The 24919-nt window shown below is 49.6% G+C and overlaps 1 protein-coding gene across 1 annotated transcript in view; it reads left to right on the top strand.

Annotated features, from left to right (window-relative positions):
* The window catches only part of dnah9l (dynein, axonemal, heavy polypeptide 9 like), a 1249478-nt gene that overhangs the window by 535798 nt on the left and 688761 nt on the right, over nucleotides 1-24919 (top strand). Inside the window, exon 38 of the mRNA XM_072476205.1 lies at nucleotides 15370-15502. Within this exon, the coding sequence (XP_072332306.1) occupies nucleotides 15370-15502 (133 nt within the window). The remainder of the gene's footprint in view (nucleotides 1-15369; nucleotides 15503-24919) is intronic.

Genomic DNA, 24919 nt, shown 5'->3' with positions numbered 1-24919 from the left:
GGTCTAAGATAGCAGAGATGTTTATGGGCTTTTGAAATGTGGCATTCAACGCATTCAGGATTTGTGCCCGTCTATCATCGTCCAAGGCATGGGCTTGCTGAAGTGCGGCATGGCTAGCATAATTCAAGTGGTTGAGGTGTCTGCGGTACTCTGCTGGGGTTAAAAGCTGCTGGACTAGGGCACAGAGGTCCCTAGAATCAGCCTGATAAACTGAGATGGTAGTTCTCAGTCCACGAAAGCAGCAGGAGATTTCTTCCTGTCTGGGATTGCAGCCAGAATAGCCATCATCTCACTGGGTCTCCATGGGAAATAAACGTCTCTCGTGGGCTGGGCTGCTGCTGTTGCAGCATCAGGGTTGGGTATTTTCCTAATCGGCAACTGTCTCAGTCTCACTAGGTGGCGCTTTAGCGGATTCCTCTGACTCTTCAAAGACTTCGACGTCCTTCCCTTCCGATAGGGGGAGCTCCGGCTCCTCAGAACCATTCCCGTCCTCTTTCTTTGTTCTCATTTTTTTTTTTGCCCTACCATATCGGTCTTAAGGGATCTAGGTGGTATGCGTAATTGTTTCTGGATAGGATCAGGCCCCTCTCTCATTGTCCGAGATCGGGTCCTAGAGCTAACTGGGCTTGTGGAATAGAGCTCCCCTTCTCTAACGGACGGTGGAGGTGCAAAAATAGGATCCAAACTATCAACCAAAGGGACTGGAGAGGCTGGCATGATTTGAATCTGGGGAGCAGTGACTGGATATAAATTATGATACCCTGGTAGTTCTGGAATTAGTGCAGACAATGCTACTGGTGCAGTCGGGACTCTACCTGACATGGTCCAATTCTCTAGGTCATCATCTGCGTCTGTCAATGCAACGCCAGCCATTGAACTACGTAGCCCATTTTTTTTACTCGAGTCTGCCCCGCTAGGTGTCGCCCTCTCTTGCGCGTTTTTTGAATGCACACTCCTTTTTCAAGATCTCCAGAGTTTCCTGGTTCCCCCCTTCACTAATTGGAATCCCCATTTTAAGGGCATTTTCTTGCCAACTTGATAACATGATCTTATCCCTCTCCTCTTGACAATATTGTCCCCATAATCCAATTAACTCTTTGGCTTTCATACTTTGGCTCTTTTTCCAGATTTCACCCTGAATTTTCTTAATGATGTCCAGATCTTTAGTGCCCCATAGTGGCCATTCGTCACCCAATTTCTTCCTTAAAGTTGCTGACATTTTTCTAAAATCCCTCGCTTTATCTGGATAAATATCACATAATATTTGCAATGAACTGTTTGGATCACTCGTGTTATCCAAGCAATTTCCCATAATCTCGAACTAGTCCTCAAGACTGCGTTGTTCGCCACTACAGTCCAAGGATACAATTTTAGCTTAATCCACTATAGTTTCAAAAACACACGTGGAACTGAACCATCCTTCCGATGTCCCATCAATTCCCCAATTAAAAACACACGTAGAACTGAACCATCCTTCCGATGTCCCATCAATTCCCCAATCAAAAACAGACGTGGAACTGAACCATCCTTCCGATGTCCCATCAATTCCACAATTAACCCAAAACTGAACTATCAATAATTTGACATCCCATCAATGTAATTTTCTAATCCCCAGACTGACCTTTGATTTCGTCGAGACAATCTTTCCGTACCAACCGCGAGTGACCAGACCAATCAGACCATGAGAAGAGGGGAAAACCAATGTGGTCATTTTCCAGCTACACACATTGTGGGCCCATTTCCACTTTCCTTGTCCAACATCAGTCTAATTCTGATTTTGCAGCTGGCCGGTGACCGTCTGAAGAAATCCCGGGTTTCGGCACCAAATGACAATATTGAATTCTTTACCCGTCAGTCTGGCCTCAATAAAACTCGAGATGGATTTGTAGGTATAGTATTATTTATTTTAACCAACTTACAAAGCTGACTCGCTCCACAGAGATTCAGAACACAGAAGCTGTCTCCTGGAACCCTAGAACCGAGTGAGGTCGGAGACAAAGAAATCTCTGCAAATACATTCAAATGGCATCAGGTTTCACATACAAGATTCCTATAGGTCATCCTATACACCTCCTGACCTGGCCATATATCCTGATTGGCTCACTTCGCATTCCTTAACCCTGGGCCTCTTGTTACCCAGCATCCTTTTCCCCATCCTCCTCACCATGCTTTCTGAATTCCTTTGTGAACTCACTACTACCTACATTACTGTAACTAATATTTGAACTAACTATTTTATATCACATTTGTTTGTTCAATTCCTCTATAGTCCCTCAAAATTGAATTGCAGGATGCGATGTGCAGGTCCAAGAGCTATAGGATTTCATATTGCTGGTGGTTTTTAGTACTGTGATATCGGGTGGAAGATGATGGTGTTGTGGTAATGTCACTGGACTATCCGGCTAATACTCTAGGGACAAGGGTTCAAATTCCACCATTTTAATTCTATTAATAAAATCAGCAAGAGGAGGAGGAGGGACTGGGGAATTGTGTGTATTATGTTGGCTGGGTATGGTTGTTGATTGGGGGGGGTATTATTTCCTAAGTTAGGTTTACATTTGTATTTGTTGTTATAAAATCATAAATGCATTAATAAAATTATTTTTTTAAAAATTCAATTAATAATTTGGAATTGGAAAGCTAGTCTCAGTAATGTTGACCAGGAATCATGGGTTTGAGCCGGGGGGGGATGGATAATGTGTACAAGAGGTGGAGGGAAGTGGGGCTGGTCAAGGTGAGGGATCTGTATTTGGAGGAAGGGTTCGCCAGTTTGGAGGAGCTAAAGGAGAGGGTAGAGCTGCCAAGGGGGAGTGAGTTCAGATATTTGCAGGTTAGGGACTCTGCGTGAAAGTCTGGAGGGGTTCCCTAGGTTGCCTGAATACACCCTGCTGGAGCGACTGCTGCTTCCGGATGTGGAACGGGAGGGAAGAATTGGGGATATATACAAGTGGCTGAGAGAGCAGGGAGGCGAGCGGGTGGTGAAGATCAAGGAGAAATAGGAAGTGGAGTTGGGATGGGAGATCAATTGGGGAGTATGGAGTGAGGCACTGCGTAGGGTAAACAGGACCTCTTGTGCAAGGATGAGCCTGATACAGTTTAAGGTGGTGCACAGGGTTCATATGACTCGGGCGAGAATGAGTGGGTTCTTTCAGAGGGTAGCAGATGAGTGTGAGAGGTGTGGGCGGGGGCCAACGAATCAAGCTCACATGTTTTGGGGTTGCGAAAATTTGAAAAGATTCTGGGTGGGAGTGTTCGCAGGATAGAGGAGGAGGAGGTGGACCCGGACCCTTTGGTGGCAATTTTGGAGTTTCAGAAAAGCCGGAGCTCGTGGAGAGGAGAAAGGCTGATGCCTTGGCCTTTGCCTCTCTAATTGCATGGCGGCGAATTTTCCTGGAGTGGCAGTCGGCATTGCCACTGGTGTTAGCGGCTTGGTTGGGTGGCCCGTACGACTTCCTGCGATTAGAGAAGATAAAGTATGAGTTAACGGGCTCTTCAGGGGGGTTTGAGTAAAGGTGGGGGATGTTTGTGATCGTGTTTGAGGGGCTGTTTGTCGTGGGTGTGGGGGCATGGTGGGGGGGGGGGGGGTGAAAAAGGGGAAAAATCTGTGCAGAGTGTATAGTTGATTGTTGGAAGCATGTTTCCCGGGGTGTTTATTCATTATAACCTGTTTTGATACATGTTTGTAATAAAATACTTTTAAAGAAAAGTAATGTTGACCAGGAAACAATGGTCGTAAAACCCATCTGATTTAATAACGCCCTTTAGGGAAGGAAACCTGCCATCCTTACCTGGTCTGACCGACACATGACTCTTAACTGCCCTCTGGCAAGCCACTCTGTTCAAGTGGGCAATAAAGGCTGGCCTTGCCAGCATCACCCACATCCCATGAAAGAATAAATAAAAACAAAAATACAGAGTTATTGAATCCTTTTTGTTCGGAGGGTCATTGGCTTCCCTGGCTGGATCATTTGCTGACAGGTGGCAAGAATGCTGATCTATTTCCAGCCTAATAGAGATATGGTCCCTTAATACATTAATCATCCTTTTGCAATTTTTTTAGCATGTGCAGTAATCACTGTAATCAAGCCAGGCATTCGTTTCCACAGTGGTTAAATGTAGCTCTCTGAGTCCTCTACTGATGTGAGTCATTGATTGGGATACAGCACAGCTGCAATCCGGGTTTGCCAGTTGCTGTACAAAGGCCTTGGCCAGTGCAGAAATGGTTGAGGAGTGCCCAATGTTGGCATGGCAGGTTGAAGCCGGGTGGGCGGGCTGTGGGGTCTGTGATGAGGAAGTGGTTTTTAACGGTGGCGTATTGGGTAACCCTTTTGTGTGATCTAATTTGCAAAATATAAAATCACATGCTTTAATGATTGTTTTTCTTTTTACCCTCTACTACGGAATGTTAGAACAGGAGTTCACACTTAATTTGCCAATAGTGTGTTCTTATCTTAAGAAGAGATGCCAATCTGAAACAAAACAGTTCCCACTGGAAAGTAGGAAAAATGGTGGAGAAGTGAATCCAGTTTCTTTCATGCATCTCCCATTGGCTGGACCAAGACTAAAAGATGGCAGGAAAAGGTCCATGAAAGGGACAGAAAATAATTGGCAGGATTCTCCATTGCCCGTCGCCAGAACTGGGAACTGCTATTGGGCAAAGAATTGGTTCCGACACCAAAACCGTGGCGGGTCACGATTTCATGCTAAGTCGCACTTCTTGGTCGCCTCGGCAGCGGCTTCAATGCGTTCCACTCCGCACGTACAGTAAACACCCTTGGCATATCATTAGCGGGCCCACCTCAGTATTCTCCGGGGCCTCCACGATTCTTGCCTCCACTGGGGCGAATTCCCGATGGCGAAGTTCACTGATGCTATTAAAAATCGTCAAACTGGCGCTGTGGCTGATGAGGGAGTGAGAGGAGGTAGGACACGGAGAGGCGCGACTGTGGGCTGCCGGCCGGACACTGACTGAGGTCAGTGACGGGGAAACGGGCCATGTGGCCGGGGTGATTCCCCCATGCACGGACATCATTGCTGCAGCCTGCAAGGCAGCCATTTTGCTGCACACCCCACTGACTAATCACCGTGGACCCTGGTTCTGCAGAGTGACACCGGCCGTATGGGTGCTCCCACCCCAGCCGTCATCCCTGCACTACAGACCCCACCCTACCATCCCCCGCACCCCACCCTCCACCATAACCGCCCTACAGGCCGCCACCCACCGGCAGGGCATCAGGCAGCCCACACAGGGCAACGCCCGCTACTGGGGCACCGGTTGGGTGCCGCGGAGTGTACCACTGGCAACGGCAGTGCTTGCCAACGGTACCCCTGGCAGCAGGGATGGACGCCAGGGTCAGAGACCTTCACAGTTCCATCCACCAAGGGGGCCAGGGGTGCGAAGAGGAGAACAAAGAACAAACAAAAGTACAGCACAGGAACAGGCCCTTCGGCCCTCCAAGCCCGTGCCGACCATGCTGCCCGTCTAAACTAAACTCTTCTACACTTCCTGGGCCCGTATCCCTCTATTCCCATCTTATTCATGTATTTGTCAAGATGCCCCTTAAATGTCACTATCGTCCCTGCTTCCACCACCTCCTCCGGTAGCGAGTTCCAGGCACCCACTACCCTCTGTGTAAAAAAACTTGCCTCATACATCTACTCTAAACCTTGCCCCTCTCACCTTAAACCTATGCCCCCTAGTAATTGACCCCTCTACCCCGGGGAAAAGCCTCTGACTATCCACTCTGTCTATGCCCCTCATAATTTTGTAGACCTCTATCAGGTCGCCCCTCAACCTTCTTCGTTCCAGTGAGAACAAACCGAGTTTATTCAACCGCTCCTCATAGCTAATGCCCTCCATACCAGGCAACATTCTGGTAAATCTCTTCTGCACCCTCTCTAAAGCCTCCACATCCTTCTAGTAGTGTGGCTACCAGAATTGAACACTATACTCCAAGTGTGGCCTAACTAAGGTTCTATATAGCTGCAACATGACTTGCCAATTCTTATACTCAATGCCCGGGCCAATGAAGGCAAGCATGCCGTATGCCTTCTTGACTACCTTCTCCACCTGTGTTGCCCCTTTCAGTGACCTGTGGACCTGTACTCCTAGATCTCTCTGACTTTCAATACTCTTGAGGGTTCTACCATTCACTGTATATTCCCTACCTGCATTAGACCTTCCAAAATGCATTACCTCACATTTGTCCGGATTAAATTCCATCTGCCATCTCTCCGCCCAAGTCTCCAAACAATCTAAATCCTGCTGTGTCCTCTGACAGCCCTCATCGCTATCCGCAATTCCACCAACCTTTGTGTCGTCTGCATACTTACTAATCAGACCAGTTTCATTTTCCTCAATCATTTATATATACTACGAACAGCAAAGGTCCCAGCATTAATCCCTGCGGAACACCACTCGTCACAGCCCTCCAATCAGAAAAGCACGCTTCCATTGCTACTCTCTGCCATTTATGACCTAGCCAGTTCTGTATCCATTTTGCCAGCTCACCCCTGATCCAGTGTGACTTCACCTTTTGTATCAGTCTGCCATGAGGGACCTTGTCAAAGGCCTTACTGAAGTTCATATAGCCAACAACATCCACTGCCCTACCTGCATCAACCATCTTTGTGACCTCTTCGAAAAACTCTATCAAGTTGGTGAGACACGACCCCCCCTTCACAAAACCGTGCTGCCTCTCGCTAATACGTCCATTTGCTTCCAAATGGGAATAGATCCTGTCTCGAAGAATTCTCTCCAGCAATTTCCCTACCACTGACGTAAGGCTCACCGGCCTGTAGTTCCCTGGATTATCCTTGCTACCCTTCTTAAACAAAGGAACAACATTGGATATTCTCCAGTCCTCCGGGACATCACCTGAAGACAGTGAGGATCCAAAGATTTCTGTCAATGCCTCCGCAATTTCCTCTCTAGCCTCCTTCAGTATTCTGGGGTAGATCCCATCAGGCCCTGGGAACTTGTATATATTAATATTTTTCAACACGCCCAACACCTTGTCTTTTTGGATCTCAATGTGACCCACACCCTTCTCCAGACTCAACATCCACCAATTCCATCTCTTTGGTGAATACTGATGCAAAGTATTCATTTAGTACCTCGCCCATTTCCTCTGGCTCCACACATAGCTTCCCTTGCCAATCCTTCAGTGGGCCAACCCTTTCCCTGGCTACCCTCTTGCATTTTATGTACGTGTAAAAAGCCTTGGGATTTTCCTTAACCCTATTTGCCAATAACTTTTTGTGACCCCTTTTAGCCCTCCTGCCTCCTTGCTTAAGTTCCTTCCTACTTTCCTTATATTCCACCCAGGCTTCATCTGTTCTCGGCCTTCTAGCCCTGACAAATGCTAATGCCTCCTTTTTCTTTTTTACGAGGTCTACAATATCTCTCGTTATCCAAGGTTCCCGAAAATTGCCGTATTTATCCTTCTTCCGCACAGGAACATGCCGGTCCTGAATTCCTTTCAACTGACATTTGAAAGCCCCCCACATGTCAGATGTTGATTTACCCTCAAACATCCGCCCCCAATCTAGGTTCTTCAGTTCCTGCCTAATATTGTTATAATTAGCCTTCCCCCAATTTAGCACATTCACTCTAGGGCTGTTTTTATCCTTGTCCTCCAGCACTTTAAAACTTACTAAATAGTGGTCACTGTTCCCGAAATGCTCCCCCACTGAAACTTCTACCACCTGTCCGGGCTCATTCCCCAATGCCAGGTCTAATACAGCACCTTCCCTAGTTGGACTATCTACATATTGTTTTAAGAAGCCCTCCTGGATGCTCCTTACAAACTCTGCCCCGTCCAAGCCCCTAGCACGAAGTGAGTCCCAGTCAATATTGGGGAAGTTGAAGTCTCCCATCACAACAACCCTGTTGCTTTTACTCCTTTCCAAAATCTGTCTACCTATCTGCTCCTCTATCTCCCATTGGCTGTTGGGAGGGGTGGGGGACATGCAAGGGCAGAGCCCGCAGTGCCACCTGGGTGCACCATGTAGCCCGTTGGACCTGGTTGGGCATGGGGGGTTTGCACCATGCTAAGATGTTGGCCTTTAACCCCTGAGACAATGAATATTGAAATACAACCAGCAATGGTGGCCTTCCTCCTAGTCGCCGCAGCCCTGGAGGATGCACTGTTGCTGTACAAGCTGGAGCTACTCGAGGAGGAAGAAGCTGCTGCAGCGGAATGTGCAGCAGCGGAACAGGAGGCAGCCACTCAGGTTGGAGAGCCACGGGGTCCTTCCAGGAGCCAAGTGGGGACCGACCCGGGATCTTACAGAGTTTGGTGCACAGGTGCATCTGCGCCATCAAGGAGGTCCTCTATGCCCAGTCGGCACAATACATCCAATACATTGTGGACGACCCCACCAGGATGCCAGGACAGTGGGGTTCGCCGTCTTCAAGGAAATGCCCCAGGTTCAGGAGGTGATTGACGGGGTGCACGTCGCCCTATTAGCAACTGCAGATAACAGGCCCATCTTCACAAACCAAAAGGGATTCCACTTGATGAACGTGCAGCTGATATGTGACCACCAGATGCGCATTATGCACGTCTGTGCCCAATATCCGGGCAGTGTGCACGGCGCCTTCATCCTGGCACATTGGACGATTTCCAGCCTTCGCAGCGCCCCCCCTCACCGGCCGGCTGGGGAGTTGGCTCCTGGCCGACAAGGGTTATCCACTGTGGGTGAGGCTGATGACACCTATCCGAGCGCCACAGTCCAACGCGGAGACCTGCTACAACGATGCCCATGCAGTGACCAGGGGCGTGATCGAGCGGTGCTTTGGCATCCTGAAGCTTTGGGTTTTGTTGCCTGGAGGGAACCTCCAGTATGATGCTGAGAGGGTAGCCCGTATCATGGCAGCCTGCTGCGTCCTCCACAACATCGCGCAGCAGAGGGGCGGTGTGCTGGAGGAGGAGGATGAATGCCAGGTCTCGTCTGATGAGGAGGATACGGGGAGGGGGAGGATGGGCAGGATATAGGGCCTGCACAGGCATGGGAGGCCACACAATGTATGCACCAGGGCCAATGCGCACGGGATGCTCTGATTGTCACCAAATTCACTGACTAGGGGACTGGCCAGGGGCATGGACACCCCCCCCCCCCCCCCCCCCCCCGGCTATCCCCCTACCTGCAGCCCCCTCCGTGATACATACCTGCCGCACTACAGGGGTGTGGGCCGTGGGTTAGCAGTAACCGTGGGTCTGGTCCATGGGATGAAGGATGATGACAACCAACGCCACATTGTTCATCAACATCTGATTCGTGCCCATGGTAGCACAGCCCACCGTCTACCTGGGTGACCCTGCATGCGAGCTGGCCATTCCCATCGGCTGAGAGCGGAGCTATCCCCCGAGGCTTCCCCACCACCTGCCGCTGCCAGTGCTGAGGGGCCGCACTTGGCTCGGCCAGAGTCTGCATGCTCGGGGCCATGGAGCACAGGGAGTGGACCACCTCCTTCTGGGACTGCGCAGCATCACGCTGCGACTTTGCCACCATCTTTTGGGTCGGGGTCACATCAGACAGTGCCTGTGCCATCATCTCCTTCTGCGACTGGGCCACTCCCTCTGTCTCTGTGCTACGTCGGCCAGTGCCTGGGCAATGCCGCCATCAATCCTAGCCATGGCCCGCTGTCACTGGGCCATGCTCAGGAGCGCCGTTGCAATGTCCTGGTGGTTCTGGCACATGGCAGCCCTGTTCTGTGTCTCGGTCATCGCCTGTACAGATTGCCCTAGGCCTTGGACATTTTGAGCGATAGCCAAAACCCTGGCCTCCTAGGCCTCCACCCGTATGGCGTTGGCCTGGATGGCAAGCATGGTCGGCACCATCTCCTGCTCCTGCATGCCGTTGAACTCCTCCACCTACACCGGTAGATACTGGATGCTCACAGACAACCCTTCATGTCGCCCCTGGCTCGGCGATTGAATCTCCACAATAGATGGAACTGTCCGTTCCAGAACCCCAAATTGTCTAGACGGCAGCAAGTCCCTGGCATCAGCCCGCCCTCCAGACGTCAGCCCCCTCAGGAGTTCCTACCTCCACCTGATGTACCAGAGCTCTGTGGTGCATACCAGCTAGTGTCCCAAGAGCCTCTTCACTAACATGCACAACCGAGGCTAGTGTCTCTGGGATGGTGGAGGGTGTTGGAGACAGCTGTGATGGGAAATCCATGTCATCCTAGACTGGAGCTCCAGGGTTTCCTAGGTCTCAGGCACATGGGTGCCTACCGTGTCGGTGTCGTCATCGCTGCTCGGCATTCAGAGGTTTTCAGACTGTGGCACTGGCTCTGGCTGGGAGTGGGGGACATGAGACAGACCCGCCGCATCACCAGCAGCTCCTACAAGACAAGACGCATGATTAGACCGCAGGCTGGGGAGTGGTGTGGAGGTGAAGGTGGTGTTGGGGGGGGCTGCTGACACACGTGGCATGGGGGACTGCAACTCAGCGGGTCTCACTTCCTTGCCCGTGGCCAATTTCTCCATCCTAGCGATTTCTACAGGCCTGCCGACCATGTATGGATGCCGGCATGCGCTGCAGGCTGGGGGTTCGCCTGCCCTCCTGGTGAAGGGTGGGGTTGCGGGTGTGTGGGACGAGGGTTGGTGCCAGGGGAACAGTGCTGTCTACTCACCCTGGCCACCCTGAGGAGGTTGTGCAGTTTCTTATCGGCATTGCAGGCCAGTCCGGATGGCATTGCTGGTGGCGCTGACCACCTCTGCCACCTGTGCCCAGGCACGCGGACAGTGGTGGCTGGTAGCCTCCTTCCCAGGCCGGGGTATAGGGTGTCCCACCTCTCCTCCATGCCAACCAAGAGGGTCTCAAGCTCGGTGTCTGTAAATCATGGGGCCGGACGTCTTGCTGCCATCTTGTTGACTGGGATGGTGTGTGTGGGAGTGAAATGTGTGTATGCAGCTGCAGCTTGTCAGCTTCCTGAGTGTCAATTGCGCACCCGGGGAATCCCACACCGTTTCTCATTGGAATCGATTGTGTTCCACGTGACGCCGCTGAATCGGTCCAGCTACGGTGCCAGTTTTGCTGTCGTGGAACTCCATGAATCCTGTCTGGCGTCAACACTTCGGAACATCTCAGGAACGGAGAATTCCGTCGATAATTTGAAACGGGGAATTAATTTTTATAAATGCTTTTGTTCAAAGAACAATATGATTACAATCACCAGTGGATCCATTCTTAATTATAGAAAAACTCACAACTATATAGCTTGCCTTGATACAATGATCTCATACAACATGATATTTCTTTTGAAACAGTTCATTTATTGGCTGCATATTGTTATTTTAATCCAAAGAAAAAATATATACTTCATGAGGGTTGAATCAACCTCTGTGCAACCAATCAAATAAGCAGAAAACTATTTTCTCAGACCTACTTACTCTCATTTTGTTTCTTGCATCTGTTACTTTAAGAAACAATTTCTTGTAATTACCAGCCTTGGGTGCTGTGCATTTTAATATTTTGTTTGCAAAATGTTTTGTCTTAGTCAATCCCAGATAAGGAGCATATGATGGACCAGAACAACCAAAACAACGTGCAGAATTTGATTCCTTAAGCTATGTACCCTCAGTTTTATCCAACTAAATTCAAGAAGTTTCCTCCAGATTGGTGAATTAATATGCTTTGCCAATAATTTCTTCCTTTCCTCCACAGTAAAATGTGTATTATGTCCCAAAAACTATTATTAAGCTAGCTGGATTTTGACTGCTAGCAAATTTCTGGTGGGAAAATTGCTGTCTAGTTAGCTTCCAGCCCACAGAAGAACGGGTTCTGGCAGATTTTTCAATCCCATTGGTGGCTTCCTACCTAGCTAGGAAGTGGCAGAAAATCACGTGTGTTCATGGTATGAGGGAGATTGTATGGCTTGTCATCACTGTGTAAGGGGAACTGGAAGACCAATGGAAATAGGACCCAAAGCTTGGAAGAACATGGGGCTCTTGCCCAGAACAAATAGTTAAAGGAAGCAAGTAAAAGGGATCCATCAGTCTGGATTTGAAACCAGATGAAACAGTATCCAATACTACTATATCATCCAGTCTTTCAAAGATGTGAAGAATCAAAGAAAATCATAAGAATGTGGAGAGACAATATAAAATATACAACTCTGAAGGAGGTGCAGGGGTAGAGGCACCTGGGTGTATCTGTGCTTAAGTAATGGAAGGTGGCAGGATAGGTTGAGAGATGTGTTAATAAAACATACAGTATCCTTATTATAGGGATTTACAAGAGGACAAGAGCACCCCAATGTTGAACTTCTATAAGATGCTAGTCCTGGGCTCCACACTTTAGGAAAATGTGAAGTCTTTGGAAAGAGTTCAGAAAAGATTCAAGAAAATTATTCCAGTGATTAGGAACTTTAGATATGAAGATAGAATTGAGAAGTTGGGTCTGTTTTCCTTGGAGAAAAGAGGACATTTGATCGAGGTATTTAAAATCATGTGGGGCCTGGATGGAGAGTTGATGGGGCGAAACTGTTCACACTCATGAAAGGATTGAAATAAGAAGTCTTACAACACCAGGTTGAAGTCCAACAGGTTTGTTTTGAATCACTAGTTTTCAGAACACTGCTACTTCCTCAGGTGAATGAAGAGATGGGTTCCAGAAACATATATATAGATAAAGTCAAAGATGCAATACGATACTTTGAATGTGAGTCTTTGCAAGTAATTAAGTCTACAGATCCAGACGGTGCAACTGGAGAGAGGGATAATCAAAGGTTAAAGAGGTGTGAATTGTCTCAAGCCAAGACAGTTGGTAGGATTTTGCAAGCCCAGGCAAGATGGTGGGGGGTGAATGTAATGCGACATGAATCCAGGCCGTACTCATGTGTGCGGAACTTGGCTATAAGTTTCTGCACGGTGATTCTGCGTTGTCGTGCGTCCTGAAGGCTGCCTTGGAGAACGCTTACCTGAAGATCAGAGGCTTAATGCCCTTGACTGTTGAAGCGTTCCCCGATTGGAAAGGAACATTCCTGCTTGGCGATTGTCGCATGACATCCGTTCATCTGTTGTCGCAGCGTCTGCCTGGTCTCACCAATGTACCGCGCTTCGGGACATCCTTTCCTGCAACGTATGAGGTAGACAACGTTGGCCGAGTCGAACGAGTATGTACCACGTACATGGTGGGTGGTGTTCTCACGTGTAATGATGGTACCCATGTCGATGATCTGGCACGTCTTGCAGAGATTGCCATGGCAGGGTTATGTGGTGTCGTGTTAGCTGTTCTGAAGGCTGGGTAGTTTGCTGCAAACAATGGTTTGTTTGAAGTTGCGTGGTTGTTTGAAGGCAAGTAGAGGGGGTGTGGGGATGACCTTGGCAAGATATTCGTCTTCATCGATGAAGGGTTGAAGGCTGCGAAGAAGATGTCGTAGTTTCTCCGTTCCGGGGAAGTACTGGATGACGAAGGGTACTCTGTCGGTTGTGTTCCATGTTTGTCTTCTGAGGAGGTTGGTGCGGTAATTTGCTGTGGCGCGTTGGAATTGTCGATCGATGAGTCGAGCGCCATATCCCGTTCGTACGAGGGCATCTTTCAGCATCTGTAGATGTCTGTTATGCTGCTCCTCGTCTGAGCTGATCCTGTGTATACGGAGGGCTTGTCCATAGGGGATGGCTTTCTTTAATGTGTTTAGGGTGGAAGCTGGAGAAGTGGAGCATCATGAGGTTATCCGTGGGCATGCGGTAAAGCGAAGTGCTGAGGTGAACGTCCTTGATGGAGATGAGTTTCCTAGAAGGCAACCGATTCTGGAGAGTAGTCCATGGTGAGTCTGATGGTGGGATGGAACTTATTGATGTCATTGTGTAGTTGTTTCAGTGATTCTTCACCGTGGGTTCAAAGGAAAAAAATGTCATTGATGTATCTGGTGTATTACGTCGGTTGAAGGTCCTGTGTGGTGAGGAGGTCTTGTTCAACCATGTGCATGAAGATGTTGGCGTATTGAGGTGTGAATTTAGTCCCCATGGCTGTTCTGTGTGTCTGGATGAAGAACTTGTTGAAGGTGAAGATGTTGTGATCCAGAATGAAGCGGATGAGTTGCAGAATTGCGTCTGGAGATTGGCAGTTGTCGGAGTTGAGTACTGAGGCAGTTGCAGCAATGCCGTCGTCATAGGGTATGCTGGTGTAGAGTGCCGAGACATCCATTGTGACGAGGAATGTTTCTGGTTCAACCGGTCCATGGGTGCTGAGTTGCTGTAAGAAGTCCATTGTATCGCGACAGAAGTTGGGCGTTCCTTGTACGCTGGATTTCAAGATGCCCTCGATGTAGCCCGAGAGGTTCTCACACAGGGTCCCATTGCCTGATACAATAGGACGGCCTGGTGTGTTGGCCTTGTATATTTTCGGGAGGCAGTAGAGATCTCCAACGTGGAGAGTACGTGGGATGAGAGCTGCGACAATGGATGAACGGACATTGTGTGACAATCGCCAGGCAGCAATGTTCCCTTCCAATCTGGGAACACTTCAGCAGTCAAGGGCATTCAGCCTCTGATCTTCAGGTAAGCGTTCTCCAAGGCGGCCTTCAGGACGCGTGACAACACAGAATCGCAGAGCAGAAACTTATAGCTGAGTTCCGCACACATGAGTGCGGCCTCAACCGGGACCTGGGATTCATGTCGCATTACATTCACCCCTCATCATCTGGCCTGGGCTTGCGAAATCCTACCAACTGTCCTGGTTTGAGACAATTCACACCTCTTTAATCTTTGATTATCCCTCTCTCCAGTTGCACCGTCTGGACCCGCAGACTTAATTACCTGCAAAGACTTGCATTCAAAGTATTGTATTGCATCTTTGACTTTGTCTATATATATGTTTCTAGAACATACCTCTTCATTCACCTGAGGAAGGAGCAGTGCTCTGAAAGCTAGTGATTCGAAACAAACCTGTTGGACTTTAACCTGGTGATGTAAGACTTCTTACTGTGCCCACCCCAGTCCAACGCTGGCATCTCCACATCATGAAAGGATTGAGAATGAAAGGGCATAGATTTGAAATAATTGGCAAAAGAAGCACAAGTGACGTGAGGAAAAGCTTTTTCACGTATTAAGTGGTTAGGGTCTGGAATGCACCGGCCCAGAGTGTGGTGTAAGTTCAATAGAGGCATTTAAAAGGGAATTAGATTATTATTTGAAAAGGAACAATTTGGCAGGGTTATGTGGAGAAGGCGGGAGAATGGCAACAGTAGAATTGCTCATATAGAGCCAGTGCAGACATGACCAGCCAAATGGCCTCTTTCTGCTCTGTTAGAATTCTGTGATTCTGCGAACTCAATATCCAAGAATCTATAGGAACGTATTGTGTAACTACCAGCATATAAACAATATGACTGCACTTGTCTGATGTCTACAGATATTAAGAACGCTTCACAGAACTTACGCCAACATGATATTAAAGCCAATGTGGTGTGACATAAACCCCAAGGCCTTGACCACGGATGAACTATTTGGATTTTTGCATCCCGCTACACGTGAATGGAAGGATGGTAAGTAAGGTTAAATGGTAATATATAGCTTTTGGATATAACCGATATAATGGTGATTTTTTTTCCCCCCTCAAATTACCATTGGATGAATGTAACTCTTCATTGAGAGTTATCTACCTAATGATTCAGTAAGTAAAAACATTTCTGCTTCAGTAGTAGCTGGATTACAGTTGGAAGGAAAATGAACGGGCAGACAGTGCAGGGATCCTTGTGGCTGTTCCCCTTCAAAACAAGGATACCGTTTTGGATGCTGTTGGGGGGATGACCTACCGAGGGAAGGCCCGAGCGGCCAGGTCTCTGGCACTGAGCCTGGCTCTGTGGCTCAGAAGGGAAGGGGGGAGAATAGAAAAGTGTGGTAGTCTGTGTTAGGAGGATAATGGTACCTAGTAATGCCGGAATATCATTGGTGGAGAATGTACTTCTTCCCATTGGATAAGCTTGTATGTTAGCTCCGCCCTGAACGTCGGGGTATAAGAGCCTGTGCCGCCCCAGCAGCTTTCTTCTGTACCTGCGCTACTGGGGGAAACATCTAGCGTATTAAAGCCTTCAATTGTCTCCAATCTCGTTTCTGAGGTTATTGATCGTACATCAATTTAATACGCTAGATTTAAAAGAATGGAGCTCTGAATCAAGCCGGAGTGTCTGTAACTCAGCCCCCACGCGGCAAACTCAGCGGCAACCTTCGAGCACTGGCTGGCGTGTTTCAACGGATATCTCGGAACGACCGAAAACACACCCACGGGAGAACAGAAACTTCAAGTCCTGCACTCGAGGGTGAGCCCAGAAATCTACACCCTCATCGAGGACGCGGACGATTTCGATGCAGCAATGGAGCTGTTGAAAGGACATTATATTCGCCCTGTAAACCAGGTCTACGCCCGACATCTGCTAGCGACGAGGCGACAAATCCCTGGGGAATCGCTGGAAGAATTCTACCGTGCGCTCCTGGTGTTGGGGACAAACTGCAGCTGCCTGCAAGTTTCGGCGAGCGATCACACAGAACTTTTGATCCGGGTCGCTTTCGTGGCAGGTATGCTGTCCTCCCAAATCCGCCAGCGATTTCTGGAGAAAGAGACACTGGGCCTCAAAGAGGCACAGGCCCTTGCCGGCTCCCTGAATGTGGCCTCCCAAAACGCCCGCGCTTACATCCCCGACCGCACGGCAGCCCCCTGGGCAGCGATGAACCCCCCCGCGGCCGACCCCGAGGCATCTCCGATCCCCCCACAAGCTTGTGCTGCAAGATGGCCTGGCAACCCCGGGGGGGCCCCGTTGCTATTTTTGCAAGCCAAGCACCCCTGAGAGCGCTGTCCGGCCCGTGCATCCACTTGCAAGGGATGTGGTAAAAAGGGCCACTTCATGGCGGTATGCCAGGTCCCGGCGGTCGCTGCGGTCTCCAGCGGTGAATACGGACCGCCCCCACAATCCTCTCCACGGTCCTCTTGCGGCCAGCGGGCGCCGTCATCTTCCTCCTCCAGGGCCACGTGCGGGCTCCGGGCACCGCCATCTTGTCCCACGGACGCCACATGCGATGGATGGGCGCTGCCATTTTGTGCATCCCCAGCCATGTGCGACCAATCGGCGCCGCCATCTTGGATGGACTCCCAGGACCCCAGCTCGGCTGACCACACACTGCATGAAGAAAACTTTTAACTGCTGCCACGAGTTGCCTCGGTGACCCTGGACCAGTCTCGGCCCCGAACACTATCGACTGCTACGACGACGGTGCTTATCAATAGGCATGAAACGTCCTGCCTAATCGACTCTGGGAGCATGGAGAGCTTCATACACCCCGACACGGTAAGATGCTGTTCTCTCCCCGTCCATCCCGTTAATCAAAAAATCTCCCTGGCCTCCGGATCTCACTCAATAGAGATCAAGGGGTTTTGTGTAGCTAACTTCACAGTCCAAGGAAGGGTGTTCAAAAACTACCGACTCTACGTCCTTCCCCACCTCTGTGCAGCCACACTCCCATGGTTGGATTTTCAGTGCAACCTCAAGTCTAACTTTCAAATTCGGCGGCCCTATACCCCCCCTCACTGTCTGAAGCTTCGCGACCCTCAAGGTCGATCCGCCTTCCCTGTTTGCGAACCTCACCCCGGATTGCAAACCTGTCGCCACCAGGAGCAGACGGTATAGTGCCCAGGACCTGATCTTTATTAGGGCAGAGGTCCAACGGTTACTGAAGGAAGGTGTCATTGAGGCTAGCAACAGCCCCTGGAGAGCTCAAGTAGTGGTTGTAAAGACCGGGGAGAAGCATAGGATGATCATCGACTACAGTCAGACCATCAACAGGTTTACGCAGCTCGACGCGTACCCTCTCTCCCGCATATCCGACTTGGTCAACAGGATTGTGCATTACAAGGTCTTCTCCATGGTGGATCTTAGGTCCGCCTACCACCAGCTCCCCATCTGCACTAGTGACCGCAAATACACTGCCTTCGAGGCAGATGGGCGGCTCTACCACTTCTTAAGGGTTCCCTTCGGTGTCACTAACAGGGTCTCGGTCTTCCAACGAGAGATGGACCGAATGGTTGACCGGTGCGGTTTAATGGCCACATTCCTGTACCTCGATAATATCACCATCTGCTGCCACGACCAGCAGGACCATGACACCAACCTCCGAAAATTCCTCCAAACCGCAAAAATCCTTAACCTAACGTATAACAAGGATAAATGCGTGTTCAGCACCGACCGCCTAGCCATCCTTGGCTACATAGTGCGCAATGGAGTGATAGGCCCCGACCCTGAACACATATGCCCCCTTATGGAGTTCCCCCTCCCGCACTGCTCCAAGGCCCTGAAGCGCTGTCTAGGTTTTTTTTTCCTATTGTACCCAGTGGGTCCCCAACTATGCGGCCAAGACCCGTCCACTGATTCAATCCACAGTTTTCCCCCTGTTGATAGAGGCCCGCCAGGCCTTCAGCCGCATCAAAGCAGACATTGCAAAGGCCACGATGCATGACATCGACGAGTCCCTCCCCTTCCAGGTCGAGAGCGACGCGTCCGACGTAGCTCTGGCGGCCACCCTCAGCCAAGCGGGCAGACCCGTGGCCTTCTTCTTCCGCACTCTCCACGCCTCCGAAATCCGCCATTCCTCAGTCGATAAGGAGGCCCAGGCCATAGTAGAAGCTGTGCGACATTGGAGGCATTACTTGGCCGGCAGGAGATTCACTCTCCTCACTGACCAACGGTCGGTTGCTTTCATGTTCGATAATGCACACTGGGGCAAGATGAAAAACGACAAGATCTTACGGTGGAGGATCGAACTCTCCACCTACAACAATGAGATCTTGTATCGGCCCGGGAAGCTAAACGAGCCTCCTGATGCCCTATCCCGCGGCACATGTGCCAACGCACAAGTGGACTGCCTCCGAGCCCTCCACGAGGACTTCTGCCACCCGGGGTGTCACTCGATTTTTCCACTTCATCAAGACCCTCAACCTGCCCTACTCCATCGAGGAGGTCAGGACAGCCACCAGGAATTGCAAAATCTGCGCGGAGAGGAAGCCGCACTTCTACAGGCCAGAGAAAGTGCACCTGATAAAGGCTTCCCGTCCCTTTGAACGCCTCAGTATGGATTTCAAAGGCCCTCTCCCCTCCACCGACTGCAACACGTACTTCCTGAACGTGATTGACGAGTACTCCCGGTTCCCATTCGCCATCCCCTGCCCCGCCATGACCGCAACCACCGTCATAAAAGCCCTCCATAGTATCTTTACGCCTACATACGCAGTGATAGGGGGTCCTCCTTTATGAGCGACAAACTGCGTCAATTCCTGCTCAGCAAGAGCATTGCCTCGAGCAGGACGACCAGTTACAACCCCCACGGAAACGGACAGGTAGAGAGGGAGAACGGAACGGTCTGGAAGACCGTCCTACTGGCCCTGCGGTCCAGGAATCTCCCAGTCTCCCGCTGGCAGGAAGTCCTCCCGGATGCCCTCCACTCCATCGGGTCACTGCTCTGTACCACGACCAACCAAACACCTCACGAACGTCTCCTTGTCTTCCCCAGGAAGTCCTCCTCTGGGACCTCGCTCCCGACCTGGCTGGCAGCTCCCGGACCCGTCCTGCTCCGAAAACACGTGCGGGCGCACAAATTGGACCCATTGGTCGAGAGGGTCCATCTCCTCCACGCTAACCCTCAGTACGCCTACGTGACGTACCCCGACGGCCGACAGGATACGGTCTCCCAATGGGTCCTGGCGCCCGCTGGATCCCCCCCACACCCCCCCGCCACCAGTCCCACCCTCCCTCCCACCGGCGCACCCCACAGCCGCCCACTTCCCAGGTGGATCGGTTCTTCCACCGGCCCTGCCCACAGCCGCCCCTTCCCAGGTCAGTCGGCCCTTCCACCGGCCACATCTAGGGGTGATGAAGCTGCCACAGAAGCCGACACCATGCTCCCAGAGTCACATACGCCCGAACCTCCACCGTCATCACCACCAAAGCTACGACGATCGCAGAGGACGACCAGGGCCCCCGATCGACTAATTGCTTCCTTTTGAAATGTACATTACTGTTGTAAATAGTTAAGAGTTGTAATGAGGCAAAATGTTGTACGGAGGCATTACGGTACGTTCATAACTGTAACTCCTACCACTTTTACCACGTTGTAATACGAAGCCACCACCCCCGCCGGACTCTTTTTAACAGGGGGTGAATATGGTAGTCTGTGTTAGGAGGATTACAGTACCTAGTAATGTCGGAATACCATTGGTGGAGAATGTATTTGTTCCCATTAGATAAGCTTGTATGTTAGCTCCGCCCTGCAAGGCGGGGTATAAGAGCCCGTGCCGCCCCAGAAGCTTTCTTCTGTACCTGCGCTGCTGGGGGAAACATCTAGCATATTAAAGCCTTCAATTGTCTCCAATCCCGTTTCTGAGGTTATTGATCGTACATCAAAAAGCAATAGTGATAGGAGACTCAATGGTTAGGGGAATGGATAGAAGATTCTGTGGTCGTGCACGAGACTCCCGGAAGGTATGTTGCCTCCCGGGTGTCAGGGCCAGGGATGTCTCGGATCGAGTCTACAGGATTCTTAAAGGGGAGGGGGAGCAACCAGAAGTCGTGGTGTACATAGGCACCAATGACATAGCTAAGAAAAGGGATGAGGATCTAAAAAGTAATTTTAGGGAGTTAGGTTGGTAGCTAAAGAGCAGGACAAGCAGAGTATTGATCTCAGGATTGCTACCGGCGTCACGTGCAAGTGAGGCAAGGAACAGAGAGCGAGTGCAGCTGAACACGTGGCTACAGGGCTTGTGCAGGAGGGAAGGCTTCAGATATGTGGAGCATTGGGATATCTTCTGGGGAAGGTGGGACCTGTACATGAAGGACGGATTGCACCTAAACTGGAGGGGCACCAATATCCTGGGTGGGAGGTTTGCTAGAGCTCTTCGGGAGGGTTTAAATTAGTTTGGCAGGAGGATGGGAACCAGAGCTTTGGATCAGAGGATAGGGTAGCTGTTGAACAGGCAGAAATAGTATGCAGCAAGTCTGTGAGGAAGGATAGACAGTTGATAGGGCAAAGTTGCACTCAGTGGAATGGGTTAAAGTGTGTATGTTTCAATGCAAGGATGTCAGGAATAAGGGAAATGAACTTAGAGCATGAATCAGTACTTGGAACTACGATGTTGTGGCCACTACGGAGACATGGATGTTACAGGGGCAGGAATAGTTGTTAGATGTTCTGGGGTTTATATGTTTTCAGAAGAATAGGGAGGGAGGTAAAAGAGGAGGGGGAGTGGCACTGTCAATTAGGGAGTGCACCACAGCTGCAGGAAAGGGGGTAGTTGAGGAGGGTTTGTTTACTGAGTCAGTATGGGTGGAAGTCAGAAACAAGAAATGAACAGTTACTTTATTGGGAGTTTTCTATAGACCCCCCAATAGCAGCAGAGGGATAGAGGAATTCAATATGGAAATAGGCCGACTAGGGGGAGGCCATATTGTACTTGGTGCTGGGCCACGAACCAGGCCGGGAGTCAGATGTCTCGGTGGGAGAGCATTTTGATGACAGTGACCACAACTCCTTGACCTTTACCATAGTCATGGAGAGGGATAGGAACAGACAGTATGGGAAGGTATGTAATTGGGGGATGTACTTGCTGCGAGTGCTGAATAGTTTTGACCCACTGAGACGCGGAAGGAATGGTAAGGTGAAGGAGCCTTGGATGACAAGAGAAGTGGAGCTTCTAGTCAAGAGGAAGAAGGAAGCTTACGTAAGGTTGAGGAAGCAAGGATCTGGCACAGCTGTAGAGGGTTACAAGGTAGCCAGGAAGGAACTCAAAAATGGACTGAAGAGAGCGAGAAGGGGGCATGAAAAAGCCCTTGCGGAAAGGATTAGGGAAACCCTAAGGCGTTCTACACTTATGTGAGAAATAAGAGGATGATCAGAGTGAGAGTAGGACCGATCAGGGGTAGTGGAAGGAACATGTGCCTAGAGTCTGAGGAGATGGGGGAGGCACTAAATGAATATTTTGCTTCAGTATTCACTCGAGAGAGGGACCTTGTTGCTCATGAGAACAGTGTGAACCAGGTTAAGAGACTCGAACAGGTTGATATTAAGAAGGAGGATGTGCTGGAAATTTTGAAAAGCATCAGGATAGATAAGTCCCCTGGGCCTGACGGGATATACCCAAGGTTACTATGGGAAGCGAGGGAGGAGATTGCTGCACTGTTGGCGATGATTTTTGCGTCCTCACTCTACACTGGAGTAGTACCGATAATTGGAGGGAGGCGAATGTTGTTCCCCTGTTCAAGAAAGGGAATAGGGAAATCCCTGGGAATTACAGACCCATCAGTCTTATGTCTGTGGTGAGCAAAATATTAGAAAGGATTCTGAGAGATAGGATTTATAATTATTTAGAAAAACATAATTTGATTAAAGATAGTCAACATGGCTTTGTGAGGGGGAGGTCAAGCCTCACAATCCTCATTGAATTCTTTGAGGATGTGATGAGACACATTGATGAAGGTCGGGCAGTGGATGTGGTGTATATGGATTTCAGTAAGGCATTTGATAAGTTTCCCTATGGTAGGCTCATTCAGAAAGTTAGGGGGCATGGGATACAGGGACATTTGGCTGTCTGGATACAGAATTGGCTGGCCGAAAGAAGACAGCGAGTGGTAGTGGATGGAAAGTATTCCGTCTGGAGGTTGGTGACCAGTGGTGATCCGCAAGGATCTGTTCTGGTACCTCTGCTCTTTGTGGGTTTTATAAATGACTTGGATGAGGAAGTGGAAGGGGGGTTAATAAGTTTGCCGATGACACTAAGGTAGGGGGAGTTGTAGATATTGTTGAGGGTTGTTGCAGGTTACAACAGGACATTGACAGGATGCAGAAATGGGCTGAGAAGTGGCAGATGGAGTTCAACCTTGATAAATGTGAAGTGATTAATTTTGGAATTTGAATGCTGAATACAGGGTTAAAGGCAGGATTCTTGGAAGTGTGGAGGAACAGAGGGATCTTGGGATCCACGTACATAGGTCCCTCAAAGTTGCCACCCAGGTTGATAGGGTTGTTAAGAAGGCGTATGGTGTGTTGGCTTTCATTAACAGGGGGATTGAGTTTAAGAACTGCGAGGTTTTGCTGCAGCTTTATAAAACCCTTGTCAGACCACACTTGGAATATTGTGTCCCGTTCTGGTCGCCTCATTATAGGAAGGATGTGGATGTTTTGGAGAGGGTACAGAGGAGATTTACCAGGAAGCTGCCTGGACTGGAGGGCATGTCTTATGAAGAAAGGTTGAGGGAGCTAGGGCTTTTCTCACTGGAGCGAAGAAGGCAGAGAGGTGACTTGATAGAGGTGTACAAGGTGATGAGAGGCATGGATAGAGTGGATAGCCAGTGACTTTTCCCCAAGGTGGAAATGGCTGTCACAAGGCGACATAATTTTAAGGTGATTGGAGGAAGGTATGGGGAAGATGTCAGATGTACGTTCTTTACACAGAGTGGTGAGTGTGTGGAATGCACTGCCAGCAGAGGTGGTGGAGTCAGAGTCATTAGGGACATTTAAGCGACTCTTAGACAGGCACATGGACGGCAGTAAATTGAAGGGCCGTAGGTTAGGATTAGGATAAATGGTCGGCACAACATCGTGGGCTGAAGGGCCTGTACTGTGCTGTACTGTTCTATGTTCTATGTTCTCAGATCTATATCCTAGTCTTTATTGTGCATCTAGAAAAACAATAGATTATTCAGTTAATTGAATGAGCTGCTGATGAGACCAGATGGAACTCCACAGATAAAACAATGCTGTAAAGGAAAGATGGAATAAAATATAATTTGAGATCCTATCATATGTTGATTCTTTTATTATTGAATGCTGAGTCTGAATGATATGCTTAAGGCCGAGGTAACTATAAATAGGAATATATTTTATTGTCAGCTATCCCTCGATTTGAAGATAATGGCTAGTCAGGGTCGTGAGTTTCTGCCGAGGTCATTGTGTGACTGAACAGGTCGATCTTTGACGGACAGATTTTCGAGCATACGGTGTAGCATGTCATCCCAGTCATAAATGTCAATGCTGCCATACTTTAAGGAGAGCTTCAGATTGCCTTTGAAGCATTTCATTTGTCCTCTCCTGGAACATTAGCCAATACAGAGTTGAGAAAACAGGACCTGGTGATGGAGTCGTTTTTCGACCATCCAGACACAATGTCCAGTCAATTGTAGTTGATTTTGCAGGAGTTTTGCCTGAATGCTTGTGGAGTTGGCTTCAAGAAGTACACCAGCATTTGTTCGATGTTCTTCCTATTAAAGCCCAAAGTGCAGCAGAGGCATTGCTGCTGGAATTTCTCTAGTGCTATTATGTGTCACTGATGCACTGTCCAGGTCTCACTGCAGTACAGAAGTGTAGTGATGACAATTGCTCTGTACACTAGGGCTAGGGTTTTCCAGCAATTGACGGTGAACCCCGGCTGGGGTTTCCCGGTGGTGTGGTGGTGCAAAAAACAGGAAACCCCTTTGACAGCTGCGGGGCCAAAAGATCCTTTTGCCGGCCAATGGTGGGCCACTGCCTCGAAACATGCAGCAGGAGGTGCAGAAAATCCTGGCCTTGGACTTTTGTTGAACTGCAGAGGTCTTTGTTGTCAAACACTTGCTGTCGTAGCTTGCTGAAGGCTGAAATGGTGTAGCTGATCCGGTGTTAGATCTCTTTGTCAATGGTGGGCTTTTGAAAGAGATGTCTGTCAAGTATAGGAAGTGCTCAACATATTCCAGAGTGTCTCCTCCAATATATTTGTCTTATAACCTGCATGAGACCTATGGGGTCAGACCAATTAGTTTCACCGTGAGTCTTGTTGAGTACGAGCTTCCCCGTCGATGGGCGTGGGCCCCATGGACATGTTTAAAAGCTCAACCCGAGTGGGAGCCGAGCAGAGAAGTTCCGACTGGGACCTGTGTACAACGTGTAAGTAG

This window comes from Scyliorhinus torazame, chromosome 2 (genome assembly GCF_047496885.1).
Source record: "Scyliorhinus torazame isolate Kashiwa2021f chromosome 2, sScyTor2.1, whole genome shotgun sequence".
In the NCBI taxonomy this organism is placed as follows: domain Eukaryota; kingdom Metazoa; phylum Chordata; class Chondrichthyes; order Carcharhiniformes; family Scyliorhinidae; genus Scyliorhinus; species Scyliorhinus torazame.
Note: the sequence above shows the minus strand (reverse complement) of the source record. Positions and strands in the feature narration are given on the sequence as shown.